At 45.3% G+C, this 18282-nt stretch overlaps 2 protein-coding genes across 4 annotated transcripts; one reads left to right on the top strand and one right to left on the bottom strand.

The window, feature by feature from the left end:
* Window positions 1-183: 183 nt before the first annotated feature.
* Window positions 184-2347, top strand: NDUFA1 (NADH:ubiquinone oxidoreductase subunit A1). The gene is made up of 3 exons (XM_084639981.1): window positions 184-384; window positions 933-1022; window positions 2209-2347. The coding sequence occupies exons 1-3, from the start codon at window positions 283-285 to the stop codon at window positions 2227-2229; spliced, it is 213 nt and encodes a 70-aa protein (XP_084496107.1). The 5' UTR covers window positions 184-282; the 3' UTR covers window positions 2230-2347.
* A 42-nt stretch (window positions 2348-2389) lies between these two features.
* On the bottom strand, window positions 2390-18256 carry LOC311526695 (putative defense protein 3). 3 transcript variants are annotated; one of them, XM_084639979.1, is made up of 6 exons: window positions 10759-10994; window positions 10441-10566; window positions 7951-8063; window positions 7244-7359; window positions 6545-6609; window positions 2390-3560 (listed from the first exon to the last, which is right to left on the bottom strand). In XM_084639979.1, exons 1-6 carry the CDS (start codon window positions 10808-10810, stop codon window positions 3481-3483), a joined length of 552 nt encoding a protein of 183 aa, XP_084496105.1. In that variant the 5' UTR covers window positions 10811-10994; the 3' UTR covers window positions 2390-3480. The 3 variants fall into 3 exon arrangements, with proteins under 3 accessions (XP_084496105.1, XP_084496104.1, XP_084496106.1); XM_084639980.1 differs by lacking the exon at window positions 10759-10994 and adding an exon at window positions 18112-18256 and having other exon boundaries at window positions 2391-3560; XM_084639978.1 differs by lacking the exon at window positions 10759-10994 and having other exon boundaries at window positions 10441-10752.
* Between the last annotated feature and the right edge of the window lie 26 nt (window positions 18257-18282).

Raw genomic sequence — 18282 nt, 5'->3', positions numbered from 1 at the left:
GGGAACTTCCCTGCGCCCGTAGCACGCCTAGTGGGACGCTGTCACTGAGGGGAACCTAGCCCCGCCCTATCGCTGTTGTGCTCGTGACACTTCCAGCGGTCTTTGCCTCGGCACAATGGCGGCGGCACGCCGCCGTGATGCATGCTGGGTAGGCGGCGCCGTGGGGCGGGGCTAATGCGCCTGCGAAGTGGTGCTGCCTGCGCGTGCGCGTGCGCCGAGCTTGGGGAGCCTCGCTCTAGTGGCGCGGTCGGTGGCGGCGGAGCGGCTCGAGCGGGCGCCGGGATGTGGTACGAGATCCTGCCCGGCGCGGCCGTCATGTGCCTGTGCCTGACCATCCCCGGCGTGTCGCTCACCCACATCCACAGATACCTCAACGGGGGCAAGGTCAGGGCGGAGCCAGGAGGGGCTGGGCCGGCTCCGCACGGCAACGGGGGGTGTCGTTGGGAGGGGGGGAGCGGGCACGGGGGGTGTCGTTGGGGGGGGGAGCGGGCGCGGGGGGTGACGTTGGGAGGGGGGGAGCGGGCGCGGGCGGTGACGTTGGGAGGGGGGAGCGGGCGCGGGCGGTGACGTTGGGAGGGGGGGAGCGGGCGCGGGCGGTGACGTTGGGAGGGGGGGAGCGGGCGCGGGCGGTGACGTTGGGAGGGGGGGAGCGGGCGCGGGCGGTGACGTTGGGAGGGGGGAGCGGGCGGTGACGTTGGGGGGGGAGCTGACGTGGGCGGGCGCTGGCGGGGGGGACACCCCTTGCCCGGTGCTTGTGCCGAGTGAGCCGCTGGAAACCAGCAGAGGGCGCCGCTCCCCTTCCCCCACCCCGGGAACTACTCGGGGCCGTGTCCGAGCCCGGGGTCGGTGGCCTGGCCTGGCCTGGCCCGGCGGCAGCCTCCTGCTCCCCGCGCCGTCTCCCAGTGCGGTGACACGTTGCTCTTCGTGCGCAGGAAAAGAGAATTGCTCGCCAGCCCTACCAGTGGCACCTGATGGAGAGAGACCGGCGACTGTCGGGGGTTAATGAATACCATCGGTCCAAGGTAAATCCCTTCCAACGGAAAAGGAAGCTGATCTGTAACTACAAGGCAGCTGAACTCTGCAAAATCCAAACGCCTCAAAATTCAACTAACCAGGAGTTGAAAACTCGAGTTGTAGGTCTCTGCAGTGAGCACTTGCTATTGTTTGAGTTGAGTTAGACCCTTGACTGGGTTCTGCTCTCTGATACTTCAGTATAAAGGCACCAGTCTTGACGGTACCCGAGGGTAGAACTTAGCCTGCTAACTGGAGCAGACAAGAAGTGCTTATTTTTAATATATTGTCTTACAGTTAATCAATGGACTTTGATGGGTTCAAATCTAGACCAATCTTTACAAACTGTAGGCCTGACTCTCTTAGCATTAGTGTCTTTTCATTCTCCCTTGATACCTTCAGTGCAGACTTGCTACTGCTAGTACTTAAAGGTGACCTGTAAAGAGCTTTTTTAAGTGCCCGTATTTGTTGCTTTATAACATACAAAGAAAGCCTGTAATATTTTATTAGAAATGGCCTGGTCAGTTTTTTCTAGGAGTCTGTGTGATGTTTTTAAGCATGTATATTATGAGCTGTCACATTAGTGGAAGGGGTTGGAATGTTAAATTTGTTACGTCCTTTTCCCAAGCCTTATTTAGTCATTGAAGTGAAATAGGGGTTAACAAAAACAAGTTTTAAACAGTGACAAAATTCCCTTCCTTTCCTGCTGAATTGCTCAACTTTTCACTTTCCCCTAAAGTGATGTAATTTCACTGGTTCTGCAGTTAGCATAGAATGTTCCTGAGCAGACAAGACCTAAATGTCTAATGTAAAGAACAAGGGGTGTGTCGTACATTCCTTTGAAAAACCTTTTCAGGGCACCTTTAGTCATACTAAGTAGGGATGGTATAATTTGCATGGGGTAGCCTTGATGGGGTGGGTCTCTTCCCTTCATAATTTCTGTGATGCTATCACTGTAGTTTGCCTAGTGCTACCACCCCACCCTTTTAATTGTACTTTAGTGATTCTCTTCCCCCCTATTTTTTAAAAAATTGTATCTTCCAAAAAACATGCAAACTTCTTATTCTGCTGAGGAATTTATGGTTAAAAAAAGAGTAGTAAGTTGATGTGTGTACGTTTCTGAGAAACGTAAACAAGGCAGTGAGATTGGTGTAAATTCTATATGGATAGTTAAGAGTGTTTCACTTTGTTTTTCAGGGATTGGAGAACATTGACTAAGAAGCAACTTGTTGAGTGAAGAGTCCTAATTCCTGTACAAAGCAGTTTAGCTCCAGTAAACATGCATTTATATTTGATGCAATGTGTTATATGGTGCACATAAATCTTGAAAATGAAAGTGGGTTTCTGAATTTTTTATTGGTATAACTTTAAAAGGTGTATATTGAAAATAATACAGCCAACCATAAACATTCTGTAGTCAAACATACAAAAAGGAATACACAGCAGAGGTAGACAATTACCCTAAAGTTATAGATGTGCTTCCAGCTAAGAAACTTGCAGCAAAAGTTAGTGGAGTGCCAGGGAGAGTTAAATCTATTTTATTTATATGCCTGTTACTTTCAGTAACCTTTAGAACTCTCTGCAGATACACTAATAGACTACTAAGTTGATGTAAATAGCAAAAATAACCATTTATTGAGGTTGTGTCCCCCCTCATGAAATGGGCATGCAATGAGCAATGCTAAGCCTTAACTTTGTATTCATTACAAAGCTGTTAAAGCATCAACTTCTGCTGTCACATGATCAATTGTAGGTTACCCTTCTCAAAAAGGAGAGGTTGCCAAGAATAGTAGCAATACAGTCATTACTTAATGAAATGACCAGCCTTTTAAGAAATTAGTTCTGGAGTGTACAACTGCTGTTAATGTGCCATTAGCGAATACAATGCCTATCTAGTTAGGGTAAAATAACAGGTTTAATTATATTATTGCAGCAGGCTATTGTCTGTTAATTCTGAAAGATGTTTTGTACAATTGATGTATAATGAAAAGGTATACAGATATTGTCGTGATATCCTGATGTGTACCATTCCTTATACAAATCAAAGTTGCTGATCTTATATAGGTTCTAATTTAGAATGGAGTTGAAGTCATGGCATTAATTGTGTTTCTCAGGTCTGTTCTAGCTATGGCTTTGTACTACTCAACTTTAACCTTAGTCCTAGTCTACATACAGATAATTTAATATTAAAACGGCATTGGTTAGGGTTGAGAGGGCATTGTTATACTTGTCTAACATGCCTGTAGGGAATAAGCTGTACCAGTAATAACTGCACTGTAGAGGGTTGTATTACTTTAACGCTATTGGTACAGTTTAAAAACAGTATAACGTGTGTAGACGTAGGCCTGAGGCTTCCAGAATCCACTTCATGGCAGAAGCAAATGTAGTGATTGTATACAGGGTCTGTATTTGTTAGCCATTGAAGAGATCCTCTGAAACTCCAGCACTTACTGCTTTTTGCCTGGCTACTTATATTAAGTGGAAAGACATCATTGTCACAACAGTAACTGTCCATGTAAACTTCTCAGCACCACATGTAGCTTTAGACTCTGTAGTTTGGAAAACAAAATGGATGTTATCTTTAATTTAGAATTAGTTTTCATTACACAGTTGAGGCAACACTGATATTAGTGTGATCATCAGTTTTTCCCTCCTTCAACCCTGTTTTAACGACTGAGAAAAAGCAATGAATAGTTGTCACTTGTTCACTTCCCATTCACAATCAGTAGTAATACCTAGTACTCACTCTGGTTTCTCAGGCAACCAACATCTATGGATTAACACAGTCTAAACACAGCTATTGTGGGAGCAATGAACAGGGCATTAATTAACTTCTAAGAAACTTTTCAAACTACTTTGCGTTTACCGTATGTTTTATACAGAGATTGAGATGTATGTATTGCACCTAGATTAGATGGGAAAACCAAAGCACAGAGAGGTTGTGTGACATGCCCCAACTCCCACAGTAAGTCAGTTGCAAAGTGGGAAATGGAGCACAGTGTAACAAGTGCCTAGTCTCCTGCTCTAGCCATTTTATACTACTACCCTGATGTGTTTAAGCATTAATAACCTGATTATTAATCTGACAACCATATAAAATGACTTGCTTCCTCATGCCTTGTCTGTTCTGTGTAGTTGCAGGTTTTCAAAGGGTGTACAGTTAACTTGTGTCCTTACTTGTCTCTTGCTTTTGAATATCTTTCTGACTGATAGGATTGGCTCTATCATTTATTATGTTGGTTTTAACATATAATGTTCCTGTCTCAGGGAAGTCATTCCATCAGTCAGACTAAAATGGATTAATTACATTTCAAAAGTGTTCTTGCCATTAAAACAAGCATCTACAGAAGAAATGAATACCAATAAAGACAGCTGATTTTTGGATGAGACACACTCAGTGTAAAATTTAGATTCTACCTATGATGTTTGTGTCAAAGCACATCAACTAGATAGTGCTTTTCTGGTGAATTACCTAGGCTTAATGCTTAGCTAGCTCAGCGGAGATAGTCCCAAATCCCCTTCACTCTAGGCATTTGAATTAAAGTATGATTTGTGGTTTCAGAGCTTAAGTCTTTTCCAATTAAAATGAGACCTCATACCATCCCTCAGAATCTTATGGAATTTCCCCATACAGTCAGCATTTAAGACCTGAAGGAACCATTAGATCATCTAGTGTGACCTCCTCTATATCACAGGCTAGCACCTGTAGGTTAAACCCAAATTAATGAACTATGCAGAGTTTTTTAATCATGGATTTTTTCCTAAAATAAGCCCATTATTATGTTAAGCTCACACAATAGACTTAGTATTGTATAGCAAACCAGACAAGATGCTGTGTGTGCCCCTACAACGTGACTTGCATAGGGGACCCCAAAGGAAGGTTCTGTCTTAATGCATTTTCTTTCTCCTTGTTTTGAATAATGGCTGGTTGATGGCATTTTCACTATACTGTGTTAATACTTGTGGGCCTCATGGCAGATATATATTAGGAAGAGAAGTGGAGAAGGAATTACAGGGCTAGAGAGCAATATTGACAAAACCAATGATGATGGGAGCGAGAAGGTAGGTAAGATTCATTGTGGGACCAACCAAGGAAGAGATGAGAAATGAGGGCTGGGCAGATAAGTCATTATTACTGTTTCTCTTACATAAGACAAGAACAATACTTAACTGCACACTAAAGCCCAGGAATAATGATCCATAAGCAAAGGGTAGTGACAATCTCTTAAATAATTGCCTTTAAATTGTTCTAACGAGCAATCAGCTTAAATATGATCTTTTGTTTTAGTATTGAAGAGGAGGTGACAGTATCTTACTTCCTTTTATTATTTACTCAGTAACTCAGAGCACATTACAAACAATGAATTAAGCCCCAGTATCTGTGTGAGGGGGGCATTGCCTATCCTTGTTTTACTGATGGTGAAACTGAGGCACAGTTTACATGAATTATCCATGATCACAGAATATAGGAGGCCTGACTTCCACTCCCTGCCTCAAATGTGTTATAAGTAGCTACATAATTTACAATGTTGGAGCTGCCTAATAACTACATTGGAGCCACTTTAGCAGACAACCGTTTCTGCATAGTTTGGATCACTACTGCTAGTAACTGAACAGTCTTTGAGACTAGCATGCTATATGCCAGGGTTGGCCAAATTTACTGAGCCACCTACAACAACCTTCAGAAGTTCAAGACCCAGGATGCACCTGCTAGGGCTCGGGGCTTCAGCCCCACTGCAGCTGAAGTCCTGAGCCCCTGCAAGTGCACCCCGAGATTTGAGCAACTGTAGATAGTAAGTCTTCATATAATTAACACTGAAAGAGATATAGTGGCTCAGTTTTTTTTTCAATAGGCTGTGCAACAGCATGCATGACAACCTTTACAGTAGGGTTACATTGGTATGCATCATTTGGCACTCAGCATAAAGGTTTTCTTTATTAGCTGAACTGAGAGGAAAATAGTCATTCCCTAGAAGAACCAGAAACAAAACCAGCTCTCTACCCTTCTGATGACTTGGATATTTGCATACACAAATTCCTGTTGGTGCAAGTTACTCTTCTACCCCGTTCCAGATGGAGGAGAGAGTCAGCTCTTACAGTAACTAGTCTATTTTTTCTTCTCTGTGCAAGACTCCCATTAGCTTAGCAGCAGTGGCTGACAGTTTAATCCATAACATGAATCATATCTTCATAGGAGACCTGGAATATTTCATTTAGTTACATGCACCATGTTCACAGAACTATATTATCAGACTGGAAGGAGTTCAGAGAAGATTATTAGGGGGCTGGAGTGAATGATTTAGGAGGAGAGACTAAGAGCTATATATGTAAATTCCAGCTTAGTGAACTGAACTCTTGTATGGTGAAGAAAAATAATTTCAAAGCAAACTGCACACAGACTAGCATCTTCTGCATTTCTGATACACCAGTGGCTTTTCTTCTGATGCATCTTTAACTCCTATTTGCATTAATGGCGGTTAGATACACAATCCACTGCCTTAAATTGGAATGATACATTCACTAAATTACTCACCTCTCCAGATTACTTTGGATTGGACACCGAGCCAATAAATTTCACGAGACTGTGCTACAGTTGCCCTGTACAAGAGGAAAAAGAATAGTGTAACATGGTTATAAAATAGGAAGAATTCCCCCTACCTCCCGCCAGCGATATTCCAGTAACTCATTGTAGCCGTTCTGTGATGGTGTTGCTGCTTTGCTCATAAATTCATTAGCAAATGGTAATGTAAGCCTAACCTCATGGGAAAGTGAATCCACCCTTTCTTGCACGCAGGAAAGTGAGCTGCGGCTGACCGTTTCAGATGGCTTCCCAACTGAAGATCCTTCCATTCCCAGAAAGGATCAAAATACTATTCCTGCAGTATAGCAACATTCTTCTGCTTTAATATCTTTTGTAATCCGAATGGTGTGAATCAGCGCTCATTAGTTATGTGCAGCTTTCGCTTGTTTGGGGAGACCCTGCTGCTGATTGAGCCCCTAAATTTTCAAAAGCACCTAAGTGGCTAAGGAGCACAAGACCTGAAAGTCAATGGGGCTTATGCTCTAGAATCACTCTGGTGCGTTTGAAAATCCTGCCCTATATGAAACAACAGAACGTTTTATGACTGTATTAACGTATAGGGAGAGAAAAGAGAAGAAAACATGTTTGAGATGTCCGTTGGAGAGGGAGGGGATTTCATTTAAAAGGGAACTCTGTCATGAAGCTGCTTACATGAATGTAATAATGGCAGGGCAGCCAGAGGTTGGGGGCAGCCAGGTATAAGTGGTCAGGCTTGTTTTTAACTCGGTGTTAGAATGAGTAATCGCACCTTTTGGGTTTCCAGAGCACTGCAAAGAAAAGAATATCAATCCATGTATTACTTGTTTAATTACAATGAATAGTGTACCTGTCACACACACTAGGTCAGTGGTCCCCAAACTGTGGAGAGCGCTCCCCTGAGGTGGCACGGAAGGAAAATTTTGGGGGGGAGGGCCCTGGGACCAGCCTCCTTTAGGGGTGGGGAGGGAACACCATCCAGCCCCATTCTGCCCCCAGCTGCAGCCCCAGCACTGCCATCTGCCAAGGTCCCAGCTTTGACTCCTGGCAGTGGCTCCCGCTTCCAGCCCCATGGGACAGATTGCATTACAGATGAGGGAGGGTCACAACAGGAAAAGTTTGGGGACGACTGCACTAGGTGCATGTACAATCAATTTGTAAACAAACAAACAAATCCTGTTTCCTTAGAAACGATAACATCCCCCTCCCCTCACCAAAAGCCTGGGTAATAGACATTGCATACAACCTGCCCTGATCAATCCAAATGCTCCCACCCAGCTGCCTTTGCTGTTATATGTTGTTTCTCTCGCTATATTTAATTTCACAGTATTTATTAAGCCACGATGCCCCATAAGGCTAGAAATGAGAAGCTCCCATCTTACCTGTAAGAACTTAGTGTTATTGGCAGGATTCTGCCAAGTGCCAAGTGCAGCCGTGGAGCCAAAGGTGCGAGCTTCCAGCAACAGGCCTCTGTATCCCGGCCCTACAATCTGAACTGGAAGATAGTATATGCATCTATCACATGTTAGTCACCCATAGCTGGGACTGGCTTCTCAAAATGGTCACCACCATTAATAATGCCAAAGATACATCTTTGCACATCAGCTGTGTCTGCAAAAATAGCCCAGTGATTAGCGTGCCAGCCTGGGACTTAGGAGACACTGGCTCAACTTCCTCTTTGCCACTGACTTCCTGTGGCACCCTGGGCTGGTCACTTAGTCTATCTGTGCCTTGATTTCCCCATCTGCAAAACAGGGATGATAGTAGCTCTCTGTCTCACAGGGGTTTGCAAGGAGGGTGAGGTGCTCCTTTACTATGGGCCTGGGGCAATATAAATACCACGGAGACGGACTGTGAAAAAGGCTTTAGATAAAATTCTGCCCTTGGGTAACTGGGTGCAGCTCCCATTGAGATTAGAAGCAGGACTAGGGACAAGGAGCAAGTTTTCCTCTTTAGCTTGTTCTCCCAGCTCCTAAATGCTGCTCCTGGGGCTTCTGAGAAGGCACCTAAGGCCTCCTCCTTTCCTGGCCTTGAACAGCAGCACATTCCACCTCCAGGAGGCAGCCAGGGTGTACGAGGAGACCGAAACTGAATGCTGCAGGTCGTTATGGTCACCCCTTCTCAAAAAAAGAAAAGGAGTACTTGTGGCACCTTAGAGACTAACCAATTTATTTGAGCATAAGCTTTTGTGAGCTACAGCTCACTTCATTGGATGCAAGCTCACGAAAGCTTATGCTCAAATAAATTGGTTAGTCTCTAAGGTGCCACAAGTACTCCTTTTCTTTTTGCGAATACAGACTAACACGGCTGTTACTCTGAAACCTTCTCAAAAAAGATACATTAGAATTGGAAATGGTACAGAGAAGGGCAATGAAAATTATTAAAGGTACAGAACAGCTTCCAGATGAGGAGCAACTAAAAAGACTGGGATTGTTCGGCTTAGAAAAGAGACAACTAAGGAGAACTGGGGGGATATGACAGAGGTCTATAAAATCATGACGGGTGCGGAGAAAGTGAATTGGGAAGTGTTATTTACCCCTTCACATGACACAAGAACCAGGGGTCACTCAGTGAAATTAATAGGCAGCAGGTTTAAAAAACAAACAAAAGGAAATATTTCTTCACACGGTCAACCTGTGGAACTCGTTGCCAGGGACTGTTGTGAAGGCTGAAAGTATAACTTGGTTCAGAAAAATAATTAGATAAGTTCCTGAAGGACAGGTCCATCAATGGCTAAGATGGTCAGGGACACTGTCACATGCTCTGGGTGTCCCTAAACCTCTGATTACCAGAAGCTGGGACTGAATGAAACTGCATAGATCACTCAAAATTGCCCTGTTCTGTTCATTCCCTCTGACACATCTGGCACTGGCCAGATACTGGGTTAGATGGACCATTGGTCTGACCCAGTATGGCTATTCTTTCGTTCTAGGACCAAGGGTTACAAAGAACCAGAAGAGGAATAGATTAGGGGGAGAAGTGAAGAGAGGGAGTCTGGGCCCTTGGAAAAGGAGGGCAGAGAGGGTCAGATGGTAGCCATAGAGAGAGGTGAAGAAGAAAGACATCAGAGACATATTGGGACGGAAAGGAAATGAAGACGACACTGCACCCTAGGCTAAGCAAGTAACCGGGCATGAGTCAGCGGGGAGGAAGGATGACCTTGTTACTAGTATACAGGACAGGGAGTCAGGACTCCCAGCTTCCATTCCCAACTCTGCCACTGACTCTCTATGGGACATGGGAAAGTCACATCTCTAGCCTCAGTTACGCATCTGATCACCAACTCATTTCACGTGGGCTACCAAAGAGCTAGCAGATGTTAATTTCTCCTTACTGCGTTGGTACAGAAACAAATCACTGACCTATCGGTGATAGCCCTGCACCAGTTAAGAACTCCCTTAGCTATCTGGCACCAGGTAAAAATCATCCACTGATTTCATGGCATTGGCCCAATCCTGCCAGATCCTGGATTCATCCTATGAGGGGCTAACCTTTGTCTGATTCATCACTAGATTATCAGCATCACTATAATAGAATGCAGCCATATCATGATTACTTGCTTGGCACCCAGACCTGGCAGACTTTAAAATAACTTGCATAGTGTTTGTAATGTCAACGTCTCGTCTCCATGTAGTTCTCAGTTTGTTTCTCTTGGTCCTCTCCTGCTGATCTGCTCACAGTTGTTTTAATTCATTTCACTAAACAGAAGTTTACTAAACACATTTTAGGGAGAAAACATGATGAAGAAGAGAAGCTCCCTAATAATACTGATCCATTTACACAGAAAGCATGCCAAATGCAAACAACCATGAAGAAATCATGGATTTTAAGTAAATCTTACCCATCCAGTTAAGAAGTGGGAACTTAATTACCATTAATCGGCTGCCTGTTCACAAAGGAAGATGCATCAATCTGGATCTCATAGGGGGCTGGACTTGGCTGGGGCTGGACCCCCATATGCACAGGCATCATATTCTCACAGGCTGATGCTGGGGCTCCTGTTGGAAAAGCAACACATGGACAAATAATGTTCCAAAAGACGATGTAGCCAAGGTGAAGTGAAGGACTCCAGTGAGCCATGACTGAGGGACAAGAGGTTGCCTCTCCTTTGAATCAACAATAAATCCTCTCTGACTGCAGACTCGTTTAAGATAGAGGAAAGAGGAGCAGGGCTCTGCTGAGTCACTTACCCTCAACAAATTCATTTTCTAGCCTTGGGTTTTGAATGCTTTTTGTGCACATGACCTCTGAATGAGGGCTGTGTTCAGTGATTTCTAGCTATTAGCTATCTGCATAAGGGATCTTTCAGAATAACTAAGGATATTTTGCTTTCACTTCCCTCTAAGTAACCACTTCTTTCTCCTGCTTGCTTATGTTAATCGCCATGCCAAGAGGTCTCCAATCCTCCCTGTGCTGGAGTCCTTCCTGGTTTTCTATTGGTCTGAGTTAGACAGTAAGCAGCTCAGGGCAGGAACCTTGTCCTTCAAGTGTTGAGTAGAGACCAAGACGACTCATGATGCTGTAGGGATCAATAACAAGGCGAGCTTTCTGCTTTTTGCTGGAGATGGGTCTGAACCAAACTTCTAGATCTGAGCCCCCCGAATCCAAACTTCACACAGTTGGCCCCTCTCTATATACTGAGCATTAGTTGCAAAATGAGGGCAGTTCCCCTATTACAGTAGTACTGGTTCTCTACAGGAAGGCAAATTAAAAACATAACCCATCGTTCTCTGCTGCCTTTGTCCTCCCTACCCACTCCCTATTCATGCATTCAGGACTGCTGGGCTCTCAGACTAACCCCCATGTCGTTCCTCCAGTTCTTTGGTATTTTTGATGTAAAAGGTCACTAAGCAGCTATCAGAGTGTAGTAATTTTTGGCCACTACCAGCTTGGACTGTAAACAAATCTGTTTTAGGGATTAAAGACTCTATATCCTCATTGTCAATCCCCGAGCATCCATTCCCTGCATTCTGTGTCCTAACAGCTTGCTCTTTGGCATTAATCTTTCATGAGTAAGTGATGCCAGAACAAACCCATGACCTGGAGATGTGAAGGGTCCATGACTTTCTTTTTACATAATCACAATGAAATTACCTACAACTGAGAGAAAATGCACTGATCACAATTTACACCTTTAGAAGTGACATTTTCCACTGAATTGCTATTACTCTGGTTAGACTCACTTACCGAAACAAAATTGCTTTCCAGCCAAATAGGAGTTAGTACGAGAAAAATGCAAGGGAGCTGCTGAAGAAGCATGAGTCAGAATTCCTGAACATTATCATAAGAAAGATTAAAGGGCTTTTCAACTTTCCCTTCAAAGCCTCTGCTTGTATGGCAAATGCCAAGGCTGGCCAGGTGCTCTCTGTACCCTGACAAGAACAAATGGACATTTGTTCACATTGCTGGTGAGAAATTTATAGCGGCCTTCACAAGACTAAGAGAGGAGAGATTAAAAGAAGATTAAAGAACCACAGAAAGGGAAGGGAGTTTGTTGTAGGCAGAGCCAAGCAGGGAAGGAAAGAGAAAAACAACCCTGACCCCTTTGTGGGGCATCAAGAGTGCAAAACAGGGAACAAAAGCCATTAAATAACAGAAGATTTGATCTACTCTGCTCACACTGGGGGAAATCAGGAGGAGCTCAACTGGGATAGAGCCAGTGTGAGTGGAGAATCAGGCCCTTCCTAGACACATTCTTCACGAAGGGACAGGACGGATTTTCTGAAATACTAACACTTCAAGACCCCACTGAAGTCAATGGTAGTTACGGGTGCTCAGCACTTCTGAAAATCAGGTTCTTTACGGTTAACATATGCATGCTGGGGAAGCTGCCTTGCCCTCTGACGTTATAGTGACTCTATTCCATCCTATTGATGGCTTGGTAATAAAACTGCCTCAAAATTCGGTTTCATGTAGATATTTTAAAAAAAGTACATGTACTAAAGTAAATGGAACTCCCCCGGCTCCACTGCAATATAAAAGGGAACTTTGGCCCAAATTAGACCCAACATTTAGATCTGAATTTCCCCACATTTGGAGGGGGCTCTGATTGGACCCATCCCTTGTCTTGAGTCTTAAAATATTGTTTGTATTGCTAAGCCCTGAGACCCCAATACTTTTCTAAGGACACCCGGAGCGGTAGCTATAAGGACACGGTGTTCTAGGTAAGCTGGCGTGGAGGCTAACTCAGATCACGTGGCTTTGTTTTCAGTCCATGACGAACTCATCATGCTTCCTGCCTCAGCCTATCTTTTGAAAGATGGAGGCAGCTTGGGAATCAATTAAACACAAAGCCCAAAGATCCTGTCACAAGCCAGTCAGCTACAACACTGGAGAGAGAGTGGGAAGGGAGGAGATAGGACAGATGATGAAAAAAAGGGACTGTGTGTGTGTGAAGATCAGGGAGAGAAAACTGAGTAGGAGGGCACAAGGGAGAGAAGGAAAGGATGCCAAGTCTTCTGCTGATGATGATGTGGAGCTCCTTGCCATCCCAGCTAAACCCTGCAGCTGGTGAAAGGCCAGACAAGGCCACTTTGGATCCTTTTACCCTTAGTCTTCCTGAAAATCAACATGCCAGCTGTTTGGCACCCATAGACTTCCCTCCTGCCCCCACCACAAGTATTGGGACTTTAGATGCTAGGAGATGGAGTGAAAAGAAATAGATAACAGGGTCTTACCAGAGAGAATTTCTCTGCTTGGACCATGCCTATCGCCAGGTGCCCTTGCACTCAGCACATTGGTGCTGCTCTGCTTTGCACTGGGAGAGAGACACTTCCACTCAGGTAGTGCTCTGTCCCTGAGTGTTTGCAAAGATCCTTTTAGTTCCCTGTCACAGATCTGACCTAGTACCCTCTCTTGGCCACGCACAAGATTGCTGAGAGAGGAATCCAAGCCTCTCGGAATCCCCGCTGTTATAAGCCTCCCTGGGGGCTCCGTTGGCTGTAGCATATTTCCTGGGCACCAGCTGTCACAGTCAGTTACCCCTTCACTGAAATGGAGCCCCTCAGCCCACCCACCCCAGGCCCCCAGCTCCATCACGGACCCCCAAGATACCTCAGTAGTTTAAACACACCCTCTCCCAGAAGCCCACTGAAGGTGCGAGGCTTCTGCGTTACAGTTTAACTCTCTCAGGAGGCACATGGGAAGGGTGGCCCATAACATGCACAGTCCCTTTGCACAGGGCTCTATGCTGCAGTTGCTCTTTACTTAATCACATAATAGCTCATCTTAACTAATTAGCCTCTCACAGTTTGTATGCTAATTTCCAACTTATCTGTACATATGATCCATTCTATGCAGCCGATGAAGTGAGCTGTAGCTCACGAAAGCTTATGCGCTAATAAATTTGTTAGTCTCTAAGGTGCCACAAGTACTCCTTTTCTTTTTGCGGATACAGACTAACACGGCTGCTATTCTGAAACCTGAAAAGAGATATATACAGATCCACACAAAAATAATAAAAACCTACATGATCTTCCCCTCACTGTAGCTCAGCCTTTCCTTGGGACTCCTTGGAAAACCATCCGTGTTGAGGTCGGCAGGGTTCCCTCTACCTCATCTAGCCCCTGCAGCAGCTTCCCCTACCTTAAACAGGTGAAAGATGGCTGGAGAGAGAATGACTGTGCGCAAACAGCAGCTTTGGCCCTTCATATTCTTCCAGCCCCTTAACAGGTGACCACAGAGTCCTACCAGAGGATTTCATTGTTAGGCAACTTCTCCCCAACAAACTAGGTCTCTTGGCTGGCAGCCAGTCTTTGGTCTAGAGCTATTACATTTCAATGGTCAAGCACTTAAGTTAATAACCCTCTTCTGTTATCCTTTTGCCAGCCACCTTTGGAATTCCAGTCTAACAGGGAGACAAAGAGATTGCAGACTGTTGCATGTTAAAAATGGAGTTTGCAGCTTGGTAAAGATATATACAGAGAGTTCATAATCTCACATCATTCATAAATTCGACAGACAGATTCCCCATGTCAACACAGCATGCCTGAGAGGGCAGATTTGGAACCAGTGTCCAGACTCTGCCCAGACCCATGAAGCTTGGAAGCATATGGGATCCAAAGGTTGGGTCCAATACAGCAGCTGGGTGACTGTTCACATGGGGGAACCCAGCCACACAGATAAGGTTGCCACCTCTGAAGTTTTAAAAAAAAAAAAAAAAAAAGGGACTTCTGAGATTATCCTGAGTCCATAAAACTGGGAGCTGGCAGTGTGTACTGAGCACTTGTACAGATTTTCCAGGACAGCTACCTCTTAAAAAAAGAAAAGAAAAAGGGATGATCATGGGAATAGCTGGACAGGTGGCAACGATATCCATGGACAATATTCTCACTTGGGCCCAGTGGGGCTCTTTATAATGGAAATCCAATGGCAGGACTCTTCTCACCTTATAGAACATGACTTGATGGAGAACTGGAAGAGATTCCCTCTCTGATGATTACCCTGGATATACTAGAGCATATGTCTGGACAGCCGGATCAACAAGGTCTGCCTCTTCCCAGAGGGACAGTAAGTTTTTTTGGGTTGTCTGTCACAAGCCCTATCCCCCCTCTTTGGGTCTGGTGTAATCGATCCTGCAGCTTTTGGGCAGTTCTGCAACATATGTCAACACAGCACCTTGCACCTGGTTCCATTTGTTCCTGCTTCTGCATTTCTTGCTCACAACACTTGTCTTTTCAGAATCTCTCTCCCCCGCTTTCTGTGAAGGACTCCCTGCTCTGGCACTCCCCCTGCCCAGTGTTTTGAAGGGGCTAGAATTCTCTTCATTGGTGACTCAAAAAAAAAAGTCACTATACACTCAAGCTTCACTGGCTGGGGTCTGGCCTGAATCAGGGTTCAGGGTCTGGTTCAGGGTCTCTAGTTGCCTCCAGAGGGCTGCCTAGCATCAAGCTTTGGGAAATCAGGGTCATCCACCTGGCCTTATAATCCAAGGAGCTCTAAAGAGGGTTAGATGATGTCATGGTAAAGCTGCTTAAATTCAATGGGCCCCTTATCTATGCTACAGATCTGCTGTTGCTAGTGCGGGAATTGGGGGTCCCATTTTTGCAGCCTTAGGAGAACTATTAGTCTGTTGGAATGGATCAATTTCTGCAGTTCAGCTGGGACCCTTAAATCCAATTTCCCACTAAAGAACACAGCCGGGGCTGTTACATTCCTGAACAATCTACACAAAGAAACAAGGATTATTGCAAAGTATTGGGTACAGACCTGTGTGATTAATCAGGTGTATTAAATGAGGGGCAGGAGGCAAAACACCTCTTAAGAACACAGAGGCAGAGATTGCTAATGATCAAAGCAGGGTTTCATTGACTGCTTTCTGGTGTTTAGCTTTCATTTAATTTTCTTGTCTCCCAGAAGTAAACTAGGCTCCACTGGGTCCCTCTTACTCACAACTCCAAGGAATAGTCTCTAGTGTATCTTGGCTTATGGACTGTACAATCTACAGGGCATGGTCTCTAGGTTTCCACATGCTTCCATTGCTGAGCCATACTTCCTGTTTTCCCACATCCCTGCCTACTTCCACACTGCTTTAGGGGCACCCTGCTTTCTCTGTGCCTCTGGCATGTTTCATTGTAATGATAATAGCATTTCCATAACACCTTCCGTCTGAAGAGAGCTGTGTCACAAGCATCAATCTATACACCCTGCAACATCCCTGTGCAACAGGTATTGTTATTATCCTCAGAGGATCTGGGACTGAGACACAAAAAGGAGTTAGGCTCACATTTTCAGAAGTGGCCTCTAATTTGGGTACCTCATTGCCGCCAACCCCAAGAGTTACAAAATCTGAATCAGTTCCTCCCCCCGGCTGAATCATAAGATCTTTTTTGTAAATCTATTGTGGAGTTTAGCTTCTCTTTTTGAATTTGAACCCTCTTCCTTTGCCAGGCACATGTACCAATTAGCATTGCCAACTCTCCCACACATAGTGGGTGAGGTGAGTCTCACACTCGTTGAAGGAGCTCTGGTTGCTGTCCGACTGATTGGATGGAGCTTCCAGGTTCTCCCCAAGCCCACAATTCTAATGAGTGAACTCTGGCTCTCCCCAGCCCCACACTCCCCAGCAATCAGTTTTGTCCCTTCAACTCCAAGTCAGTGTTGACTCCCAGCCTCACTGCTGTTCCCCCAGGGGTTCTTCATCCCCCTTACCTGGCCTGGTATTTCTAGGATGGAGGGGGGAGTAGACTGACCCATTTTTCACAGGAAAGGAGGGATTGGAGCCACATTGTGCAGCTGGGCTCTGCCTGCTCCCTCTTTCAGGAGGGCAAGTGGAGAAGGCAGCCAATCAAAGAGGGTTTTCCAGGCAGAGGGGGCAGCAGAGCTGAAATTTGTGAGAAGGCTGCAGCTTCTCATGTCACCATTGGCTCCAGCCCCCGCCAAACTGCATCACTGACAAGGAAATAGCACATTGGCAACACTGGTTTAGACACCAAGAGCCAGATCCACCAAGATATTCAGGCACCTAATCCTATTGATTTTAATGCGAGTTAGGTGCCTAAATGCTTTTGAGGATCTGGGCCCAAGAGGCTGATCTTCAGAGGTGCTGAGCACCTGAGATTCCAGGTGCTGAGATTCCAAGTGGAACGATGGGGCCTCCACACCTCTGAAGAGCAGGTCCTACGTATCTGAAGTTGGACATCCCACAAACTGCTCCACCCAAACACAAAGTGCATTTTTCAAAAGTTGGCCTTTGGTCCTTGTCCAAGGACACACACTGAATCAACGTCAGAGCCAGAACTGCAACGCACTCTCCTGGTGCCCAATCCCGTGGTCTGATCACTAAACCATGCTGTAGCCCACTTCATTATTACTTCTCTTTCTCTTCCCCTTCATACTTTCCGTCCCGAGCAACATTTCTCATTCAGACATACTTGCTAACTACTTTGGTTTGTCACACAGCCACAGTCCTTTCCCCCAGTGCCAGGTCTCGGAGGCAAGCCTTGACTTTTTCAAACTTATTTTGCTCGCACCATGGTGAATTCACAGGGAAACATGGACAAACCCAATAGGACTGTCATGTGTTTCCATGTGAAGCCAGCCAACCAGTGAAAACGGAACGAAGAGCAAAGTTTCTGGGCTTAGAAATTGTATGGGATGAAATTATGAATTTGTTTTGTAGTGAAAGTTTGCCAAAAAGCAAATTGCCAGTCCCCGCAAATTTGCCCAGTTTCCCCCACCCCACTGAGTTAGCACCACTAAGCACAGCTCAGGCCTAGCCTGAATGATGCAGAGGACACAGTACACACAGTCAGAGCAGCCTGTGCATAGGGCATTTTGTGGCTGGAGGCAGGTACAAGATAATGGAAACACGACTGCAGCGTTGTCCCACTGTGCCATCACCCTGGGATGCTCATGACAGGGCAGAGCATCGGAGCTAATAAGTGGTAAAGAATTCAAGCAAGTCCCTTTCCTGTCACCAGTGGACACCCATGCAAGATTTGACCCCCTGCAGTCTTCCTCCCCTGACTTCAGACTAAGGCTGTGCACAAGGAATCTAGGAAATCCTGCACAGGCTAACCAGGGATTGAACAATCTCTCCTTACCCATTGCAGGGGCTGTAAGTCACACAGCCATAGAAGGCAGTGATGACAAAAGCTTGCTGGATCCTGAAATCCATATCCCTGTTAATGCTGGCCACCTGTTCCCTAGCAGGACTCTTCCATGAAGATTGGCCAATGAACTGCTGCTAGTTAGGATTATTATTGCATACTCGC

The sequence above is a fragment of the Lepidochelys olivacea genome (assembly GCF_965140295.1).
Source record: "Lepidochelys olivacea isolate rLepOli2 genome assembly, chromosome: 9".
Taxonomy (NCBI): domain Eukaryota; kingdom Metazoa; phylum Chordata; order Testudines; family Cheloniidae; genus Lepidochelys; species Lepidochelys olivacea.
This window is presented reverse-complemented; position numbering and strand designations above follow the sequence as displayed.